This window comes from Crocodylus siamensis, chromosome 10 (assembly GCF_052110815.1).
Source record: "Crocodylus siamensis isolate JL-2025a chromosome 10, ASM5211081v1, whole genome shotgun sequence".
NCBI classification, from domain to species: Eukaryota; Metazoa; Chordata; order Crocodylia; family Crocodylidae; genus Crocodylus; species Crocodylus siamensis.
The window spans coordinates 20,469,499-20,492,898 of NC_143404.1; the positions used below are offsets into that span (position 1 = coordinate 20,469,499).

At 43.0% G+C, this 23,400-nt stretch overlaps 1 protein-coding gene across 5 annotated transcripts in view; it reads left to right on the plus strand.

Annotated features, from left to right (window-relative positions):
• TTC1 (tetratricopeptide repeat domain 1) overlaps nt 1-20,681 on the plus strand; it is a 52,052-nt gene extending 31,371 nt beyond the window's left edge. For all 5 annotated transcript variants that reach the window (XM_090065075.1, XM_090065073.1, XM_090065071.1 and 2 more), the window contains 2 exons: nt 9,160-9,214; nt 20,067-20,681. In XM_090065075.1, the coding sequence (XP_089921201.1) occupies nt 9,160-9,214; nt 20,067-20,200 (189 nt within the window). In that variant the 3' untranslated portion in view covers nt 20,201-20,681. The remainder of the gene's footprint in view (nt 1-9,159; nt 9,215-20,066) is intronic.
• Nucleotides 20,682-23,400: the final 2,719 nt, after the last annotated feature.

Consider the following 23,400-nt stretch of genomic DNA (forward strand, 5'->3'; position numbering starts at 1 on the left):
CTGCTGCCCTCTCCCAGGCTTTCCAGAGTGCAGTGCGTGTGAGTGGCACGGCAGGGCACAGCGGGGCATGCACAAAAGCTGCCTGCTGCTGCAAGCTCTGTGCTGCCCTGGCCACGTTTCCTCTGCATGCATGGGCTCAGTGCACATCTGCCCTGCCCTCACCCCCCACGCAGATCTGGGGGGTGCAGGTCCCCCCTGCTCCCCAGGAGTGCATGCTGCCATTGGGAACTGGCCCTGTCCAAGCCTGCAGCAGGCAGCAGCTGGGGGGAAAGGTGGCTCGTGGTCCTGCTGTAACAGCTGCTGCCTTCCATTGGGGTCAGGCGCCTGTGGACCTGGGTCCCTGGCCCCATAGCCATGGCAGTTGGGGGGCCCCCTCCAGCAGGGCTGAGGGGCAGGGGCTGTGGATGGGGGGCAAAGGACACAAGCAAGGATGGGGAGGGGGAGCATTTAATTTTAACCACGGATTTGGGGATTTTTATCAGCGAATTTGCAATTTTTTTTATCAGGGAATTCGTCATTTTTTTTTCACAGAAAACCAGGATCCCTGCTGATTTAGATTCAGACTTTGGTGCAACTAGGTGTGAAGTAGGGGTAAACTGATGGAGATTTTTGGGCCCAATACGGATAGCTGATTTTTTTTTTTTTTAAGGAGACATATTGGCTGATACCAATCTAATTTCCAATATGCAGCTCTTCAGCTTGAAGAGCTGCATCTAGCTGGTAAGTCAGGTGCAGTGGAAGGGGAGGGGGGAGAGAAGGGGTGTGTGGGGGAACAGATTGAGGCCCCTTCAGTGAGGGAGAGAGTGAGGCTAGGGCTGGGCCTGGGGCAGGTGCTGCCTAGCCCGCGGGGAGGGGCATGGGACATAGCCACAAGTGGCTCGTCTGGGCGGGGCAGTGCCCCCCATATCTGCGTGGTGTGGGGCAGGCTGCAGCTGTGGGCTGCGTGGCGGGAGCTACCCTCCACCCCACCCCTGCGTGCTGCCTGGACAATTCGCAGCTCTGACCCACACCCACCCCACCCCAGCTGGGCAGCCCCTGCCCCAAGCCCACACCCTCCCTCACCACAGGGGCCATGATCTTCACCCCTACACCCTTCTCCTTCCACTTCTCCAGACTTACCAGCTGCAGGCAGCCCTCCACACTGCCAGCTCTGCTCCTCGCTGCCTACATGCTGCGCTGCAGCTGCATGCACACATGGGCATTTATCAGACAAATCATTGGCCACATCAGGCCGATTTCCAGTACAGAAAATTTTCTTTATATCGGTGCTGATCCGATATCAGACCAATTTATTGGTGCGCCTCTAATATGAAGATGCTTGGAAATTGCATCAGTTGCCCAGTATTTGAATTCTGCATTGTAAAACGTAAACCCCTTTTCAGCTTTTTCTTTCTTAAAACTGTGTGTGCTTACACTAAAGTGGCACACATAGTGTACAACCGCCACCTTGGTGCATCCTGCATGGGATGTAGCTCGCAGAAGCTGATGAGTTGGACAGCTCCATAATAAATAACCAGCCCATCAAAACATACTACTTTATGCACAGAACATGCGGCAGGGATATCATGTTCAGGAACTACATATATGAAGAGTGGCTTTATGTACGGCATCCTCTTAGCTGAAACAATAACTTCCTAATTTAATCATTCAGATAAAGGAACCAATGATAGCTGTAACTTCTGCAGCCTCCAGAATACTTTGTGGTTTAGTACCATAAGGCTAAGTCCACAAAAAGATCTAAGCTTGGCACTTCATTGCACAATTGCTTTTGCTGCCAACTGGAGTATATAGTTCTGGGTTACGGTCCTGGGCTTCCCATACAATGACTGGGGTTTTAAGAATAGGATCCACAAAGCCAGCACTCTTAATTGTTACCTAAATTAGCTAATAACAAGTGTTGACTAGAAGGATAAGCCTTATGTCCTATTCTTCTTAGGAGCCCTCTGGTCAGTATTTTCAGCTGCAACCCCCTCTTGGAGTTCTGGCTAGTATAGGTGTCTTTCCCTGAAAAAAGTGAGATGAAGTTCCTCTCTTATCCACAGTTTAGGTTATCTTGGTACCTTATTGAGATATGGGAGACAGGTTCACGTCCTTACTGGATTCAAATCCTTTTTGTGGACACTGCTTCCATTCATAACTAAGCAGACAGTCTTCCCCTCCACTGAAGTGAGGCTGACTGGTCTGTAGTTCCCTAGATGTTCTTTTCTCACTTCCTTAAATATGGGCACTTGTTTGCCCTTTTCCAATCACCTGGGACCCCTCCTGATTTGCCATGAGTTTTCAAAGGTGATGGCCAGTGGCTCTGCAGTCTCATTAGCCAACTTCTTCAGTACCCTTCGGTGCATCCCGTCCAGGCCCATGGACTTCTGTGTGACCAGTTTTACTAAGTAGTCCCTAACATGTTCTTTTGTCACTGGTGGCTGCTCACATCCTCCCCAAACTGTGCTACTAAGTGCAGTAGTCTGGGAGTTGACCTTGCCTGTGAAGACTGAGGCAAAAAGGCATTGAGTACTTCAGCCTTTTCTGCATCCTCTGTCACTAGATTGCCTCCCCCATTCAGTAAGGGACCCACACTTTCCCTGATTCTCCTCTTGCTACTGACATACTTGTAGAAAACCTTGTTACCCTTCACATCCCTTGCTAGCTGCAACTCCAGTTGAACTTTGGCCTTCCTGACTTCATCCCTGCATGCCTGAGCAATGCTCTTGTCCTATTTATTTGTCCAAATGTCCACTTCTTATAAGCTTCCTTTTTGTAACTTAGTTTACTGAAGAGTTCCCTGCTCAGACAAGCTGGTCTTCCACCATTCTTGCTAGTCTTTCCACACATCAGGATGGTTTGTTCCTGCACTCTTAGTAAGGTTTCTTTGAAGTACAGCCAGCTTTCCTGGACTTGTCTCCCCCTCAGTATGGCTTCCCAGGAATCCTACCCATGAGCTCCCTGAGCCAGTCAAAGTCTGCTTTTCTAAAGTCCAAGGTCCTTACTCTGCTGCTCCCCATCCTTCCTTTCCTCAGGATCCTGAACTCAATCATGTTGTGGTCACTGCTTCCCACGTTGCCATCTACTAGTACAATTCCCCACCAATTCATCCCTGTTTGTGAGCAGCAGGTGAAGAAGAGCATGGGCCCTAGTTGGCCTTCCACTACTTGAACTAACAAGTTGTCCCCAACACTCCAAAAACTTCCTGAATTGCCTGTACACTGCTGTATTGCCCTCCCAGCAGATGTCAGGGTGATTGAAGTTCCCCATGAGAACCAGGGCTTGTGATTGGGAAACCTCTGCTAGCTGTTTGAAGAAAGCCTCATCCACCATTTCCTCTGGGTCTGGTAGTCTATAGCAAACCCCCACCACAACATCACCCTTGTTGCTTTCCCCTCTCACCTTAACCCAGAGACTCTCAACAGCCTATCTCCCATTTCATACTGGACCTGTGAACAATCATACTGCTCTTCTACATAAACTGCAACTCTTCCTCCCAGCCTGTCCTTCCTGAACAGTCTGTACCCATCCATGACAGTGCTGTAGTCATCTGAGCACCCACCAAGTCTCTGTTATTCCAATCATGTCATAGTGCTGTGACTGTGCAAGGACTTCCAAGTTCTCCTGCTTTTTCCCAGGCTCTGCATTTGTGTACAGGCACCTGAGATAACTAGTTGATTGCACTGATTTCTCGGGAAGAATAAGAACCCTTCTCCTTTTGTTCCCTCCTGCTTACTCTTCCTCCAGGTCTCCCACTTCCCTGCTTACCTCAGGGGTTTGGTCTTCCCACAGCAAGCCTAGTTTAAATCCCTCCTCACTAGGTTAGCAAGCCTGCCTATGAAGATTTTCTTCCATCTCTTCCCAGCAATCCTTCTTCTTGGAACAATATCCCATGGTTGAAGAAGCCAAATCTCTGCTGCCAGCAACCCCTGCGGAGCCACATGCAGATTTGCAGGATGCACCTGTTCCTGCCCGGGCCCTTTCCCTTGACTGGAAGGATTGAAGAGAACATGACCTGAGCCCCAGACACCTCTATCCTTCCACCCAGAGTCCTGTAGTCACTTTTGATCTGCTCAGGATCTCCCCTAGCAGTATCATAGGTGCCCACATGGATGAGCAGCATGGACTAGTAGTCAGAGGAAAGGATGAGTCTCAGCAATCCCTCTGTGATATCTTGGATTCAGGCTCCGTGCAAGTAGCAGGCTTCCAGCGACAACAGGTCAGGTCGGAGCAGTCCTGGCTCAACATGCTGCAGAGGAGTTTGCTAGGGCAGGAGGGTGCTTCGGCAGGGGGAGGGGAGGGCTAGCCAATAGGCATCCCCCACGCTGAAGCACCTGTACGCCCCAGCCAACTGGCACAACGTCTACATGTGCACCTCTGTGGAGTAAAAAAAGCTCTGCAGCAAGATAATACTTTATTTCCAAGTACTATCCTACAGCAGAGTATATTAGTTTGCTTCAGCCTAATTGGGGTGCACATGTAGATGTACAGTGTTTACTACACAGCTAATTGGTCTACAGTAAATGTATAGATGCACCCAGTGGGCTGGCAATGCCTGAATGTATGAGGGGCTCAGTACTTTGCAGTTTGGTAAAGGGTACATGGTGTTTCTTCTGGATAGCTTTTAAGAGTGCTTTTTAGTGATGGCTAAATATCCTTTTTGTAAAGAAATCCTAGTAGTTAGGAAGCAACTAACTCTAATGAAAGCTATATTCCCTCCTTTTTCACCCTCTCATTAGGCTAAGACGTGACTGATTTTTGAGATACAGAACACTTCCTGCCAAATGAGGAGTACCCTTAATGACCACTGACTGCAGTGGGAATTCAGGGCATTTGGTACACCTCAGATAGATCCTGATGTGTATCAAGTGTCAGGAGAGAGGCAGTCTTTCAGACAGGAGAGTTTAAAACCAGAGGTTTCTGTGTTTTATAATGGAAGATCTTTGCTCTCCTCCACAAGGGAGATAAAATAAATTTCACATCAAAGATGTAATTCTAGGCACAGTGCTGCTTTTGGGATTATGATAGTTTAACACACCTGTTGTAATAGTGGCTTGGGAGCAATGTTTTTTAAAAACAAAACCCCACAACAAAGCCAAATCTCTGTGGCTCTGTTTTCTTGGTAATAAAACAATGTTGGACTCCATGCAAGGCATTAGTTTCATTTTCTGTTAGAGCCAGTCTTCCTTCTTTCACTTATTTAGAAAATATTTTGGCATACGTCTTCAGTGAATTGAGTAATTTTATTAAACAGCTCATTTAAATATCTTTGGACCACAGTATTTCTTCGCTGTACTCCATACATACCTTTTTTTGAGATATAACATCATTTCATTTTCAGATAACAACAATAGGTTTGGCACAAAAACCCCAAATGAGACACTTTAACTGTTCCTGATATTTATTATGCAGAAAAAAATTATAGTGTTCTGTGGCCAAATAGTTCATATTTATACTCTTCTGTAAGTGTGGTGAAGTTTCTTTTTGGTTTTTGTCTTCTGTTTTTAATTCCATCAGACTTCAGGCTTCAGTTTTAAGAGGAACTTTCCAGAAAGTTACATGCTGATTTTAATCTTACAAGCAGTAGAGATGCACCAATATACCTGTCCATATCATATCTGCACCAGGAGTGGTACTGGGCTCTTGTTGGTGGGGAGGTTGGACCAGGGCTGTGCTCAGGGCTGGCGGCGGTGATGGGAAGGGTACTACAGAGGGGCTACTGAATTCCCTGTAGCCCCGTCCCCTGAAACCTCCCCCTTCCAGTGCTGCCGCCCACCCTGAACACAGCCCTGGCCCAACCCCCTCCTCCTCCCGCCGGGAAAAGCCTGGTGCTGTCCCCAGCCTGTCTTTGCACAGATCTCGGGGGGGGCACGTGCCCCCGTAGTGACACCCTCAGGGTTGCGCACAGTGGCGGGAACTACCTCCTACCTCCCTGTGACCCCCGGACAAGTGGATTGTGGCTCGGTCCTGCGCCCTGCCCGAGCTGGGCAGCCCTACCCCCAGTCCCTCTCTCACCATAAAGACCTCAGTCTAACCCACCCCTTCCCTCCGACAGACTTACCAGCCAGATGCTGCTCTCCAAGCTGCCGGGCTGCATATTGGCAATCAAATCAATATCGGCTGATGTGGCTCAATAATCAGCCATCAGTATTGGCCCAAAAAGTCTTTATTGGGCCCCTAATAAGCATATTTGTGAAGAGCTAGAAGGCCAGATAAACCATTCTACACACCAGAAATAGGCTTTGCTATGAGAAGAAAATCACAGGAGGTAACCAGATGATAGTTGTGCTAGTTATTTACAGTGAGACCTATTTAACCTGAACTGTCCCACCCAGAATAAAAGGATGAGTATGGAGGCTAATTTATTAGTAAGTAGGTACCTGGGTGTCTCTCTCTTTCTCAGTAGAATGAAGTCCACAGTCTTGATCTATAATGCCAGTCTCTTAGCAATGCTGAATGTGTATATGTAAGAGAAATACGCCATGTATGATGAACCATCTGAGTTAAGAAAGCTGCCAACCAAATAGAGGAACCGAATTGAGAGCCTGGGCATATATAGAGATGCTGCATGCAGCATTCTAGACCAGAGTTTCAAGGCTGTCAAGGTTGCAGATATGCTGTGGATCTCTGGGTTTTTGGGTTAAACTGAAGAGTGAAATGTAAACCAGCTGATTAATGATTTTTCAGGGGAAGGGAATCATGAATTAATGTAAAATCTTCCTTTTTGAAGTAAACCATCACTTATGGAGTTGGCATAGGAATGATTACAGTATGACAGAGGAAATTGCTAATAAATGGCTGTGCTACTATGCAGAATGTACAGAGCATGAAGCATAATGTCCGAAAACCTGAGCTCTATTCCACCTCTTCCACCAGTATTCTGCATGGCTCTGGACAAGGCACTTATCCTTTTTGCTTCTCACTGTAAAAATGGAGAAAATGATGCATAATTTCCTTTTTTGTAAAACTTTCACTATGATAATCTCTATAAATGCTATGTGATGACTCATTACTGTTTGTTATCAATAACGTTACCCTGATTACTTTCTTTTTCTTCAGCGTCAAGCTTGCTGTGTGCACACTTGTTTATAAATTGTGTAGAGAATTAAACTCTACTGAGGTTTAATGTAGATATTCAGGCTGCATTCAAGGTTGTATGGAAGGCTCAAAATTTTGATAGTTAATTAAAATATTCTACACTTCTTAAAAGAATATTTTTAACCAAGTCCATGTAATTTATCAATTACCAGAAAAATGCTAAAAAGACCATGGAGGGACCACGGATAATTAATCTTGTTCCCTGTCGTGTCCATAACCCTGTTTGTACATAGCCCTTGCTACTCAATTTTTATCTATAGTTAAAGCACTAATACAGTGAAATACTGTGGAATGTGTATGGGGGGGCATTTAATGCATCCCCCCTCCTAATATTTTGCAGTGTAGATTAATAAAATTAGAGGCAGAAAGGAATTTAAAGGTGTTCTTGCCTTTTCCCATTTTAAACATGTGATGGTAGAAACCAAAAGCACAAGCTTGATCCCACCCATCCATCTACTTTCTAAAGAACAATAATTAAGGTAGTTGAATTTTGCAAGGATGTACTTCTAAGGGGGGAGGGAAGCATAATTGAGCTTTCTAATCAAAGAGATTTCTAAAAGAGCATTATATGTAGTATCAAAACATCAAACCAAAATGCGGTGGTTTGAAGAGATTAAAATTATGGGGTAAAACAGCAAGAACAGATAAAGATACCAAGTTCAATCCTAGTTCTTCATCTACTTTAGAAGCAAATTATTGCAAAGGAATAATAGGTTAGGAGTGAATGCTTCCTGTTATAGTAATCAGCTGTTGTAATTAATACATTTAGAGGGCACCACTGAAGCAGCTCTGTCTCTGCTTCTTCCTAGTAGCTTTGACCCCAGTAAAAAGAGACCATGACATTGGCTGCTGCACAGAGCTGTGATCAGTCCTACCATGAATGTGACAGATGGAGCATTTGAGCAAACAATCTGTTGGTAGATTCAATACAAAACCTCAGAAAAGTTCATTTGAGCATGTGGCAGTGATGTATGCTCTTCATACTTTATTCCTATTTGTCTTAAGAGTTTGTATCCAAGAAATATGGTTCTGTGAAAAATGCATAAGAAACTATAGGCTTATTAAAAATTATATATGAAACCTTAATTCTGTCATGGTGAAGTAGTACTGTATGAATTTACAAAGCAACAGACATGTTATTAAAAATGTAATTTCCATCGTTTTCATCTGACTAGCCTTACTGCAGAATGTGCAGGGTAGAAGTGAATGTGACTTAATTGTGCCTAAACCTGTAAAAATAATCAAGAAAGTCATAGCAGATTTTGAAATTGCTTAAAATGCTGGGCTTAATATTGTTTAACATTGGAGAAGAAGGCTTACCCCTGACACTGGTTCAGGAGAAGAATATGCAACCAGCCCTCCCGATCCTGCACAGTGGGTTCTACATGACTGCTGGGCTTCCCATTCCCTAATATAGCAGCTGCATGATAAAAATCTCAAGCTCAAATTTTTGTGACCTCTTAGATGTGGATGTCTTGTCCTGCATAGCAAGGGTCTGGTTCAAGACGAGATCCAGAGGTTCATGCATAGCAGGCTTAGAGATCTACTCATAAAGCTGTTTCATGAAATCTCAGATCCTCTAAATTTATTTTCATAAAACTGGCAGAGTTCCCTGCAATCTCATTCCAGTACAAAAAGTCAAATTCTCAGCTGTCTTCATTCCTTCCTTGTGTTTGTGTCCATAACTTAACCACTGTGCCTGATTGCAGGTGGCTCTTTATAAACCTTTTTTTGGTTAAGACTATTACCTGCAGCCCTGGAGATGCAACTAAAAAAGTCTTGTGAAAACAATTAACGAAAAAAATTGACAAAAGATTTTCATCAAAAAATGCTAACCAACAGATCTAACCATCTAACCTAGAAGTCAAGTGATACATAAATGAACCCTGTACTTTCTACCGAACTAATAGGGTACACAATAGGCCTTCCAAACAAACTGAAACTTTATATTTATATTCATATTCTCTTTGCATTTTCTGCAGTACATCTTGGGTTTGCGATTGCAAATTCTATTATTATATGAACATGCAGGATTCTCAAAAACCCCTCCTGAATCTGATCTTGTTTCTTGTACTCTTTCAGCGATTACCTAGACAAATTGAAGAACGGAATGAAAAATTAAAGAAAGAAATGTTAGGTAAGTAACTTATGCACATAACTTCCTTCCCTAGTCATATTAACTTTTTATGTTTAAGAAGGGGCTAGTCTCCCAATGCTTGTTATTGTTGTTTGGGTTTGACACTTCTTTAAGTCTTTGTGGATGATCCACCCTCTTCAAATCAATAGAACAACAAGTTGGCAGAAGTTGACTTACTGAAAGTACTCCTGGAGAATTAAATTAGTTATTCAAGCCATTCCAAGAAATGTGAATTTTTGATACTCATGAAAAGTGAAGGACTTTCTTGCTTGGCTACACACACAGCTCTATCCTATAGTTTTTCACCACTTAAAGCTGCCAATGCACCTCCTTCTGACCTTTCTTGAAAAGAACAGTCTCTTTTTTGTAAGGAGCTTTGCTGTATTATACCAAACTCTGAGGCAAAATGTGAACAAGGGATCAAACTTCCTTTCACTTGTGACCAAAATGACACTTTTTACAACCAGTTAGTTACCTGTCTGAAGAACATCTTCAAAATTATCCAAGTTATGTTGATAAAGCTCATCAGAAAATGCCAAGTGCTTCCCTCTTCTTTCACATAAAATGATGTTTCAAATAGTTTTTGAAATCTTTTGTAATTTTGTTCCAGTTATGCTAAAAATTAGATGTTTAAAAGAAACAAGTCTTCCATGAAAAGTATGTGGGGTGGGCAGGGTATGTTTATTAGCTTGTATTTGGGACAGTAAGTCATTTACACTGCTTTTTAAAATGACAAGAGCTATTTGAATTTCTGGTTCCAAAACTAGCAAAATTTTACATGGAGCCAGTTCAAATATTTTGAAGCAAAAATTTGAATCTGCTGTTCTTAAAGGAATGTGTTTTGGCATCTGTGCAGCAGTTTCAACGATAGATCTCAAAGTGTTTTACATGTATAGCAGAGTAAATGACTAATGGCCCAGTTTTAGGGGAACTAAAGTACAAAAGTGAAGTAAGTTAGGCAAAACGTTGCTGCGGCTCCACTGACAGCTGGGATCAGACTCACTCTTAGCCCAGTGCCCTGTCTGTTGGGCTGCACTGATTTTTGGGCAACTCTGTACCAAAGGAAGCTGCTGTCTGAAACTGCTCGGGGAAATTTGACTGTTAAAATTTGAACGGACAGTGATCCTAAAAAGCTGAAGTCTGAATCATTGTGGTGCTTGAGACTTACACAATGCCCTGAAAATTCAGACTGCTGAAAATTAAAATGACAAAATTTGATATGATAATTATTTAAAACAAATTGTCCCAGCATGATTTTTCACCTGTGGTATTTATTAATATAGAGAATTGTCTTGTATGACATGCAGTCCTTTGGGTAAACTAGATAGTCAAAGGAGTTACATGCCATGACGTTTTCAGATGCAGTTTTCAGCATACTGAATATTGCATATTCTCTTGTGTTGAAAGGTTAAAAAAGTGGTTGTTAGTAACTTCAGACACTCAGCCAACACCTAAATTGTCCAGATAGCTTTTTTTGGTGTAGTATTAAAGGGCAGAAAAATAATTTTATTGTTAGAAAAATTCATGCAAACAAGGACAAGTGACTGTACAGGGCACAAAGTGAAAGTCACTATATGAAGAGTGCTGTTGATTGTGGAAAACAGAGAAACAGAAACCTCTAGAAACATTTTCACTCATCATCTGATTAGTCATTCTAGGTGTAACAATAGTAGCTAGAAAGTTCCTATACATGGATAATTTTTAGCTTTTATCTGTTTTTAAGCAGACTGTCATTTAACTAATCTGCTAAGAGCCAGGTTAAATGACTTCCATCTGCCCTGTGCACAGTAAAGCTGTGTAATTCCAGAAAAATTTGGAAAGGGAAGATTGTTTCAAGGGCTTCTGCTGAGGTCAGGGTTTTCTTAGATTGAACTGTTCCCTGCAGTGCAGCGAGGCTGAAAGCTAAGTCCTTGAGCTAGTCCTTTTCTGTGCTTTTTTCCCCCAGATTTAAGTGCAGTTGCAAGTAATAAGGATTTCTAGAACTGCTGCACATGGCCAGTTTCAGTTTTAGCAGCCATATTTGTAAGCTGCTAAGAACCTATCAATAAAGTATGAAGTGTGATACTAGTGGAAGGGAATAACAAATGCAGAGGAATTCCAGAAGGGTTTTATTTGTGTTCAGAAGATGGGGTAAAGCTGTAGGGTGGTAAGCTGAAGTGTGGGGGCTGGGAGACTGGAAAGTCTTAGAAACTTTTTTGGAACTTTTTTGTTTGTCATAATAATTACTGAGTGTACTGATGGCAGAAAGGCTTTGTTCCGAGTGTCTGGAACTGGGTTTTAAAAGATTATACGTAGCAGCAGAAGCTCTCATTACAAATGAAGTCCTGCACTGCTCACTGATGCCAGGACTGGCCAGGTCTGATTTTAGTTTTATGCATGTAAGTTCAGAGGAGCTCTGACTTTGGTATTCAGACTAGTGCAGCAGTAATCTGACTGGTCCTCTGGGAGTCCTGCACAAATAAGAGGCAGAATCCCTAGTCTAAAACAGTGGAGCAGTGACTGAAGGACAGTCTCCAGAGCTGGAATATAGCAACTATAGTACATGGATGCAAACAGCCAAGCAAAAGATTAAAATCACAGCAACATGTGATAGCCAGCCTGAATGACACTAACTGTCTTTTGTGTGTGCAACAGGCATTTGGCTTGATGCAGCTTGCCAGGAGCTTGGGGCTACAGAGGTCATTTTTTCTGGTGCCATTTGTGCCACTTGCCATCAGTAATGCAGCAAACATGCTGGGAGAATCTCTGTCATGTATAGACACAGTAGGAATGTTAAAGATGTAGACTGGAAATATAACTGAGCAGGCTCATTCCTTGGACTTGTCCCATCTCTGCAGAGTTTCTAACTGGGAGTAGGAGTCCTGATACTTTGCTGATATGAAGTTGTACTTAATGCCAGAGTTGAGCAGGAAGTGTGGTTTTCTGTCCCATGAACGTTAGAGACAGGAAATTTTTTCCTAGTCCACACTGGGACCAAACTATACCTTTTGAAGTATTTCACAGAAAAACAGAGACAGACAAATGCCAAAATAGCTGGAATCCTGGTGATTACAACACTCGCTTGGTATGTGGGATATGCAGGTACAAGCCTGAGGTCTGCACCAGGTAGAGTATATGTATAAGCCTTGGCAGTATTAGGATACTGGAGAACAGTTTACAGCACAGGTGGGAAAGTCTGGCATGTGGGCCAGATCCAGACAGCAGTGGACTTCATTTCCTAGTAGTCCCTGCCCACATGGTTGTAGTCAGTCTCCATGAAGACCCCTGCCGCTGTGCTATGATAGCACAAGGCTGGGGTTGCCATGGAGACTGGCCCCAGCCATGCTAGTAGGACGCATTGCAAGGCAGGGCAGGGGGTTGCTCTGGAGCTGCTGGGATCTTGCAACGGGGGCAGCTTGGTTCGGGGCCAGGGCACAGCCATTATCTGTTGCCTGCACGCTCTGAGCAGTGGCGCACAGGCAGCAGATTGCGGCTCTTCCTCAGCTTGGGGCCACACTGTCACCTACATGAGGGTGAAGGAGCTGGGGTGAAGCCGCAATCCACAGCTTGTGTGCCCCTGCCCAGAGCATTCAGGTGGCAGATCATGGCTCTGCCCTGGCCCCAGACCAAGCTGCCCCCATTGCAAGATCCCAGCAGTTCCAGAGCAGCCCCCTGCCCTGCCACCGTGGCTGGAGCCAGTCTCCATGGTGTCAGCAGCCTTGTGCTGTCACAGTGTGGTGTCTGGGGTCTCCATGGAGACTGGCCCCAGCCATGTGGGCAGAAGATGCTGGGAAATGGAGTCCGGCTGCTGGCCAAATCCGTTGTTGTGCCCATCCCTTGTTTACAGCCTCCTTTTACAGGAGTATAACTCCCTATGGCTTTGGCCCTGTAAAGTCCAGCCACCATAGCAAATTCCCATTCTTATTAGATAAACCAACCATTAGCATCACTTTTATAGCTTTTCATTCTTCTTCATGCATTCCCAATGGAGAGACTAAATTCAGCAACCTAGCACCTTGTCATGGAAGCTTCATAGATTTCATAGACACTAGGCCTTGTGAGATCAATGGGTTCAGCCCCCTGCCCAAGGGGCAGGAAGTCAGCTGGGGTCAGATCATCCCAGCATGATAAGCATCCAAGCATTTCTTAAAGGTATCCAGAGTAGGTGCTTGCACCACTTCTGTGGGGAGTGTGTTTCAGACTCTGGAGACTCTGACGATGTAGAAGTTTTTCCTTACATCTAGTCTAAAACAGTCTCCTACCAGTTTGTGACTGTTAGATCTTGTCTTTCCCTTGGGGTGCCCTGGTGAACAGACATTCTTGCAGTTCCTGTTGCACGCCCCTTATATATTTATAGGCTGCCACCAAGTCACTCCTGAACCTTCCCTTCTCCAGGCTGAAGAGACCCAGGCCTCTCAGTCTCTCCTCATAAGGCCTATTCTCTTGATCTCTGATCACATGTGTGGCTCTCCTCTGGACTCTCTCAAGCTTCTCCACATCCTTTCTAAAGTGTGGAACCCAGAACTGGATGCAGTACTCCAGCTGTGGTCTCATCAAGGTCAAGTAAAGCAGGAGGGTGACTTCTTAGGTCTTGCTTGAGATGCATCAGCAGATGCAAGCCAGAGTTTTATTTGCTTTGCTGGCTGCGGCATTGCATTGGTGGCTTATATTCATCTTGTGGTGAATCATGGGCCCCCAAGTCTCTTTCAGTCATGGTGCTAGCGAGCGTAGCACTGCCGAGCCTGTAAGTATGATGTGGGTTTTTTCTCTCAAGGTGAAGCACCTTGCATTTCTCCATGCTGAATGTCATCAGGTTTTGATCTGCCCACCTTGCAAGCCTGGCCAGGTCAGCCTGAATTGCCAGCCTATCCTACAGTGTGACTGCACTTCCCCATAATTTGGTGTCATCTGCAAACTTGGCCCATCTGCTTCTGACACCTGAATCCAGATCATTTATGAATATATTAAAGAGTACTGGAGGACACCACTGGTCAGCATGCAGCATGTTGACTCGGTTCCATTGACTATCACTCCCTGGGTCTGATCACGGAGCCAGTTCCCCAGCCATCAGACTGTAAGTTCGTCAATGCTACAGTTCCCCAATTTTACCATGAGGACAGCATAGGAGACCCAAGTCATGGCTTTTTTAAAATCAAGTATGACATTGATGACTTCTCCTTCGTCCAGATGATGCGTTACCTGGTTATAGAAGGAGATGAGGTTGGTCAGGTGAGACCTACCCGCAGTGAAGCCATGTTGGCTGTCTCTCAGAATGTTGCCTTCCATTAGCCTGTTGATGGTTTCTTTGATTCCTCCCCCCCACCCGCAAGATCTTTCCAGGGATTGAGGTCAAACTGATTGGCCTGTAGTTCCCTGGATCTTCCTTCCTTTCTTTCTTGAAGATAGGCACCATATTGGCCCTCTTCCAATCTTCAGGAACCTCTCCCAAGCCTTGCTATTGGTCATGCTGTGATGTCAGCCAAAAATGAAGCACTTTTAGGGCACATGTCAGCTTCAGTCTGTGCAGTTACTTGCTCTTGCTCTCAGTGTTGTATAAAGTGTATTCTGCTTCTAGTCCTAGAACTTATTACAGCACACGTCAGAAATTGAAAATCACAACATCGTATTTGATTGCATGTAAGCAAGCCAGTGAATGCATTACTGAGGATTCTTGCACGTAAGCACTTGGTGCATGTGGTAATAAAAAGCTGATAAAGTTAAAAATCGGAGGACGAAGATTTCTTTGGAGCCATTCCTCTCTATGTGACACTTCCGTGGAATTACTTTAAAGAGATGTGTTTCAAACTTCCTAAAGTCACAAAACACTTTCGTATCACTTCTGCCACAGAACCCGACCCCTGATGGCAGCCCATATGAGCTGACACAGAGGCAGGCAGCGTGGCCCAGAAATGGTGGCACACTACCTCCTGGTCCACTGCCATTAACCCCCATCTCTTTGTGAAACCTTTGGTGACCTATTGAAGAACCCCAGGGTTCCACAAATGGTTTGAAAACCACTGCTATATAGGCCTGTATTCATATTGCATTATTTCCATGCTTCCAGCCACCCTCTGCAGATGAGTGCTGCCATTTGCCTGTTATACATTCCCAGCACAAACTAATTTTTTATTTCTTCGGTTTGACAAATGCATTGAAAACTTAACTTTGCACATTATATATTTGGATGAATCTTCTTTTTACTTTCTTGACACAAACACTCTCTGCCTAACTGAAACTGTCAGGACATGACTATATCTAGCTATCCTCTATTTTTCTTTTTATGTTGTTCTTTTGATTCTTCTTAACCCATAGCTTTCAACCTACTTCACCAATGTTGTTAGACTAGTTTTGGATGCAATGGAAGCTAATTCACATATCTGTGGTGTTATTTCACTAAGCAAGTCTATCAGCACCATACATATTTCTGTGGTGAAAATTTCTCTCTGCTGCTAAAAGACATGCAAGTTAAATACCCTGTTCTTCTAACATGCATGTTTTTGGAAGCAGAATGAAGCAGGGGGGCTGTTTTGTTTTGTTTTTCCCCAGAGTTATAGCCGACTTTGATGGAGTAAGTCCTTCTGGGAACAATGTCCAGAAAGTGTGGCATCCCAAGAGACGACGGTGGGTGAGCTAGCAGGCAGCAGGATCTTCCTGGTGTGGCTCCGTCTCCTGGGATGCCACACTTTGGGACATTCTGTTTCCAGGAGGACTTAATCTGTGTCACACCAAGGTTAGGCCTCAGACCCTTGTAAGGAAGGTAGCAAAACTTAGCTCCTTGCTGTAAGCAATTCTTTTATATAAGCTCCTGTAAATAAGGTGTTGTTTCTACCTTGCCAGCCATTATCATGGTACTAGTAGCAGGACACTTACCACTTCAGGCACAAGCTACAATGCTCAGACAACAGCTATGGCTGTGAGAGGCTTAATATGTGACTCGGCCATTTTGGCAGCTGCATAGCATGCATAGTGTCTCTAGGATTGCTTCTTTTTCAGTTAAGAAAACAGCTCCTCTGACACACATCCCAGTTTCAGAGGGCTGATTTTGGGGGAAAAGGTGAGTGTTGTGTGCAAGAAAATCCAGTGATGTGTGTGTTTGCAAGGTTACATGTGCATTTCTGAGCCTTAACTGTTTATCTCAACAGTATTTGAGCAGTTAATGGGAAAGCTATAAATAGCCTTGAATTCTTGAGTTGAATAAACTCCTGGTGAAACTCCAGGTAAAGTAAGATAATGTGCAAGTGATGCTTCTGAAAACATCAAGACTGATGTACATCAAAATGGCCTTGTTGGTGAGCAAATGCTGCAACTTCTCTGAAAGGAGAGAACCTGACATTGCTTCAGGTTAAATGAGCATTTGACTGCTCAGGGCTGGGAACTCTGTTGCTGAGTCACAGTTCTGCAAGCTCTTTTTTTTTCCCCCCTACCCTTTAAGCACAGTCTTTCTTTGAGAGCTGCATTTTGTGATTCACATACAAATCCTAATCTAGGGATGGGTGGAGTGTGTAAGGGGAGAAGAGGTAACAGTGCTCTGCTACATTGATGGTTTTATCTGCTGCAAGCAGCAGGGACTGGGTATTAGGTCAGAGTTCCTGAAAAAGCAAGGCTTTCTTTCACCTCACTACAAATCTAAATAAATATGACTGCAGCAATAGAGGGAACCCCTGGATGGGTCAGAATGACTGACTGGCTGAGAAGGTGGACTGTGATCCAACTGCTGCTTGAATAATTGAGCAAAGCTCAGGAGAGATGAAATATCAGATGCTTCATAGAAAGCTTCTGGTTTCCAAAACAAATGGCCTAGCTGCAAGTAGGAATACCAAAGGAGATATTTTGTGTCTACTGGCTCTAATACAACCGGAAAAGGGCCAGCATCCTAACTCTGATTAGAAGAGACCCTTCACTGTTTCCTGAAACAGACAGACTTATCTGCATGCTCCTGAGCATGCTGCAGTGCTTGGATGACTGGTAAACAGTTTACAACTGGCTTCAAGAATGTGCCAGAGGTCCAGACTATGCCAAGTCTCTTCCGCTGGTAAACAAAGACACAGCTCACGCAGAAGATTGAAACTAAGCAATGACCAATTGTTTGTCTTCAAGTTCAGTAACAGCTATTCACCATAATGACACAGACACTATGAGGAACTTCCAAGTTTCATGATCAGAAGGCTTTCAGATGCAGTGTAAATTATAAACTTGGCAGAAAAGGTAATTTTTTCCTAAATACAGTGTTCTTAAAGAAAAGGCCCCAGTACTGGGAAGTTAATCCAAGCTGAGGCATTTGCTGAGTGACCTTGGCCAAAACATTTGACCTTTTGTTTCATTTAACCCAAAGGTAAAATCAAATTAAAAGAAAAGATTGCCTCGACGAGCATCTACAGTGATAAGCTAGGCCTGTTTGGATAAAATAAATGGCAAGCTTGATGATACTGATATGTTTTCTATATAAGTGGTGTCTCCAGCATAGCGATTGCATGTTGAGACCCATATCAACTAGACCAGAAAGCTCAGGACTCAAATAATACTTCTTTTAAGATGAAAGACCTAAAGACTCTGGAATTCATATTCCAAGCAAAGAAGGACTTGTGTGGAAGGAGTCTGGAATTAGCTAGATGAGTAACCATGCCAAGCAAGGTAACAGGAACAAGCAGAGAGCTCATAAGGAATAAAAATTCCTTATTCCTGCCAAAGAAGCCTTTTCAGAGGTCAAGATGAAGTGCTTGGGGAAAGTGAGGAGTAGACACACAAACTCTATATTGGAATATGTTAGGGTATAGCAAATAAATCAAATATGACTAGGTCCCATTATAATTAAATGTCAGAATCCAAAGTATTTTTGTGTTGTTATATTTTGAATACATTCAGACTTCATAACCTTCCATGCGTAATACTGAACTAGATTCTTCAAAAATGAGGAACCATGTAAGTGGTACTGATACAAAGCGTGAAACCAGAGCATTACTCTCCTGGCTAGTATGATCTGTAGGAAGTACAGTCTGGGTGCATCTACGCATGCCCCTGACTGCGCAGTTGGTACTGCACAGTCATTTAGTACTTGATTTATCAGTACTAAATGATTGTGCAGTACCCACCAGTACTGTTCAGTCCCAGCGGCGCACAGATTGTTTTCAACCCTACTACACGGTAGTGGCGGCCTCGTGGTTAGTCCATACCAATGCTACGTCGCCATAGCTCATCGGTACAGCAGTGTAGCTTCTCATGTGCCCTCTGAATATGTATACTTCTTTGCAAGTATTGGAATTAGTAATATTGTTTTTTTAAATGTATGATTATGAATGACTGACAGTGCCTGTCCTTTTTCCAATTCTTTTGTTGCACCCCTGAAAATTGTCCCCGAGCCCTGCTCAAAAAAGAATTTCCATAGTTTGTTCAAGTGGCTGTGATAGTAAAATGTGTCCTAGTGACTTGTCTGCTGCTTCAGATCCAGTACTGATTTTTATATAAAACTTGTGTGCTAAATAGGACAGAGTCTGTATTTCTTATTCAACAGACTGCTCTTCTGTCTCTTTCAGAGTCAGTCAGCTTTATGCATCCATTCCCTGGCCTAATACAGATACTTGATTCTGTAAATGTGAAAGTTACCTCAGTGGCTCAGCAAGGTTTTAGGCCAGTATTGAATTTTTTGTTCCATTCTGTGCCTGTTTTCTTATTGTATCTTACCTATTTTCTGTAAAAAGAATGTCCAGGAAGGATCGAAGCCTGTAGTTTTCATTAACTTCTTGATAAAAGCATATTATTTATTACAATAGCTGATAGCTTTGGGGATCGTTATAGTGAGCTAGCTAGGGAGAGCACTGTTTGCAAAGGTATTTAGTAACGTCTACTAGTATATTCATATTCAAGCTTCTGTAGACAAAATGGCTTATAAAGTACATGCATTTAAATGTAAACTCTAAATTTTGCATGTGAAAATGCATTGGTATGAAGGGATTAAGTGAGTTTATTTTTATACATGGCTATATTCCTTCAGCAATATTTTATGTTTTTATTAAAGTTCACAAATAGGAAGTAAATGAGAGAGGACATCTGTAGCATGCATGTTTCTTTGGGAAATATGAGGGTCCTAATTACTTCTCAGTGGCTTCTCTACCCTTTCCATTGCTGTACAGGCTTGTGATATTTGGCAACTTCCTGTTATGAGAAGACTGGATTGAACTCTTTCAAAGTTTTTTAACACTGCTGCTTAATTGACCAGAGGGGTAATTTAACTACAGTGACACTATGTAACATAATCCAGTCAAGGGAACTATGCTGTTCTACAGCTAATGAGAGAACTGTCAAAATCTTCCTTGAGAAGGGTATATTACTGACTTAAGGGCACTCTGGGGTTAGTTTTTATAGTCAAATGACTGTTTATGTGGCCAGCTTCTAAACTGAAGATGCTTCATTTGTTAGCTGGGTGGGAATTGGGACTTCAGAATCATTAAGAATGGAACAACTCCAAGTGCAGTTATCAGAGAGAAATCTGGATAGAAAAGTAAGAGTGTTCACTGCTTTTCTGTGTTAAGTAATCTACCGTCTTGGGGATTTGGTGTCTCTGGGGACTGGTTGGGAGCCAAAAGAGCCATTTACAGTGACCCCCAAGTCTCCAGTATGTATTTGAGGATTACCACCAGGATGTTTGGGGAACCATATACAAATTGGCTTGGTGTCTGTTTTAGTTTTAAGTGGATTGGCGATTTGCATCACCATAATTGGAGAATTTCCTGGAAAATCCAAGGATTTTATGGGCTGAACAGTATCTATCCAAAAATATAGCCAGGCTACATAGCCATGGATAATTCAGCATTAATTTTTCATCCCACTCCAACTCTAATCTCGCGTGTGTTTCTTTTTTGTTGATTTTGCATTGCAGGCAAACTAAAAGATCTTGGGAACTTGGTTCTCCGTCCCTTTGGCTTATCGACAGAAAATTTCCAGATCAAACAGGATTCCTCAACTGGCTCCTACTCCATCAACTTTGTTCAAAATCCAAACAATAACAGATAACATGTCAGGCCTAGTTCTATTAAAAAGCTGGCTTTCAAGCTTTGTGACAGTGTGCTTGCAACTACCAATAAAAGGATTCAGTAACTGCTTAGTTTCTAAAATCACTTTATCCAAATTTAAAATACACGTGAATCATGTTCATATCACCTTTTGTGAAATAGTTACAATTGTGGGTGTAAACCAAGCCATGATTTCCTCCCCTCCTTGTAGTAGTAACTTTGTCCTAAGTGTGGGTTTTTTTCCTGTGCATTATTTGACTTGCCAAACAGGGAAGTGGGTCATCTTGGCTCATTCACTCAGCAACATAGGCCTAGCAAGCAGTTGGATGCAATGCTCGCACAGCTGTAACCAACGTACAAAACTTAATGGGTGTCTTATGGAGCTAGCAAAATCCGGAAGAGTCAGTGTATTTGAGGAGCAGTCATCCTCTGTGGCATTACTTTTCTTCACTGTAATAAAGGCTTGATGTTTGTTTGACTGACTAACGGATTTTTTCTTGCCTCTGGGAAGTGATCTTTTCAGAGGCATTTTTTTTTTTAAGAGAACACATCTAAACAAAATATACAAATAATGAGAGCAAGTTTGCAAGAGACATTACAGAACTTGTGAGACTTTTCATTTTATACCTTCATACCTGCGTTCCTCTACTTCTACTCTGATGTTCTCAGGAAACCCATTGGAAGCTATATGCAAATCACCTAAACATTTCAGTGTCTTACCATGAAGTTAGTGATATGCCTTTGCTATAGATCCAGTACTTGTAGTTATCACAGTAGATTTCTGATGCTAGCAATGAGATGTAGACATCAGTGGGCGTGTCTACATGAGATGCGACTGCACAGTCATTACTGCACGTTTATTTAGTACTTATATTAACAAGTACTACATAAATGTGTAGTAACTGGAGTTACTGCACGGTAGTGCCAGTGAACATCTTTTAAGTGACACTACTGTGCAGTAACCTAATAATACTGTGCAGTAGTGTATTAGCACTGTACTATGATGTGATACCGTGCAGTATTGTTCAGCTACTGCACAGTCAGTGTCTTGTGTAGACGTGCCGAGTGATATGTAAGTGATTGCAAGCATTAAGCTGTGCTAGAATCTCAAACTAGAAAGGAGTGAAAGTATTTATGTGCATATATTATTCAACTACTGTGCAACATGGGGCAGGGTAATTTTTTTGTAACTTGCAGTTGAGCATTTTGTCTCCTCAGTAGCTTGCAGGACTAAAGCCAAACCTGTTTACATTGGGTTTATTGTGCTGTAATTTGAAAATATGAATAATTTCACTAACAGAGTGGTATCTGTGTGCTCATTTCAGTTCCCACTCAGTTTTCCCCTGAAATTTTCCATTTCCATTCACTGGGAAGCTGGAAATTTGATATTCATGGCTCCAGCCCTAGTTCTTACTGTGGTAAGCCCAAAGGGGACAGGCTCTTCAGATATGTCTTAGCTTTTTCACTCTCAAGTGGAATTCAGTCTTTCCAGTTATTTTAAAAATTCCTGCTGCCATGTTTGGCTCTGTTTTCATGGGTGAGTTTTGATTCCATGGCTACCTGGTGTGTACACAGCCTGTGTTCGAAGTGACCTCCAGCCTGCAGCATGTGTGTGTGAAGTCCACAGAGACAAAAATTTATTATCAAAAGAGAAATTACTCTAATCCACTTAGAGGCCTGCACAGACTAAGTTCTTCAGCATTAAAATATTGTTTAACTAAACAACAGAAAACGGTCTCAAGGATTTCCACGTGCAGAGGCCCTAGCTATGCTTTGCGTGGGGCTTCACTGTTTGCAGACGGCCTGGTCTTCTGCTGCACCCAGTTTCTGCTAGATGAAGGGGAATTCTAAAGTGACTGGTTGCTCCTGGTGTAGCTGAGAAGAGCTGTGCTGCCATGTCCCCAAAAGAGCTCTTTGCCAGCCAGGGCTTGAGGAATGACTTGTTTAGGTATTTGTCTCTCAGGTCTTCTGCCTACTCTGTGAGAGTCTTCAGGTAGTTTTGTATGCAAGGCTTGAACCTGGCTTAAGGCTCAGCTTTGAATGTTGGACTTCATTTAGCTACCCTGGGGGTGGGGACTCCAGACATTTAAAAAAAAAAAAATTAACACGGGAGCATCACAATCCTGTTCATGACACTTTGTAAGTTGTCTTTTGATCTGGACTGATTAATTCACTGCTAACTTTACTGTCCTCCATTGTTTACACATGCCTGTCTGGTGTTGCAAGTGGTGAGTATACAGCTTTAACAACCTCCTGCCTTGCCCAAAACCTACTTAGGAAGGAAATTTCCTCTGCAGGTTTTCCCTGCTTTAAAAATCTGAAGGACTGCAAAACAGCCAATATTTTAAGTGCTTGGGTGAAAGTCAAAGACTTGCCTGAGCCTAACAACCTACTGGGCTTAGGTGGTTAAAGCATGCCAGTTCCTGTAGCCAGTGGTGCCCAAGGGAGAGATGTGGCTGGCCTAATGTTCAACTATTGTTGATTTTTCCCAGCTCATATGACCAAGTGCCCATTTAATTGCCAGGGGGTGGCTGTTAGCACAAGTCTGGAACAAAGCTTACATTTGCAGCTCTGCTTCCATGGCTTGATGTCCTAACTGCTTCTACAATTATGCATGACAGGTGCTGATAGGAAAGGAAAATGGTAATTTTTTTTTTACTTCGAAGAACAAGAATGCACAAGACCAAGTGATTACCTGACATTTCTAGTAGTGTTTAGTGCAATCACATAGTCACCTTAACTTGTAAGCTTGTTGTTCCATGTATACAGTCATTTAAATAACTTTGTTTTACTAAAGATGAAAAGTCCCAGTGAAGGATTGGAAAGCAAGTGAGGTCCCTAATTTTTTAACAGGGCTACAGTCCATTGGTCACATTGCCTTGAATAAATGCCACCCTATGGGTACAACAGAATTCCAAAGTATTTTTAATCTGTGATTATAGATTCCAAATAAGTGCTTCTACAGAGTCTGTTTTCCTCATTTAACTGTCTGAACAACAGCATAAATACTGCTTTTTTTAAAAGGTTTTCCTAACTATTAAGCATAAATATTATATTATTATGCACATACATTGTACATATTAACATCACAGAACTCTGCAAGGTACCTAATTATATCTCCTTTTCAACTGGCAACAGGCATAGAAGTGATAGGAAGGAAGGTAACTTAGGGCTCACAGACAGGGTTCACAAACCTTAATA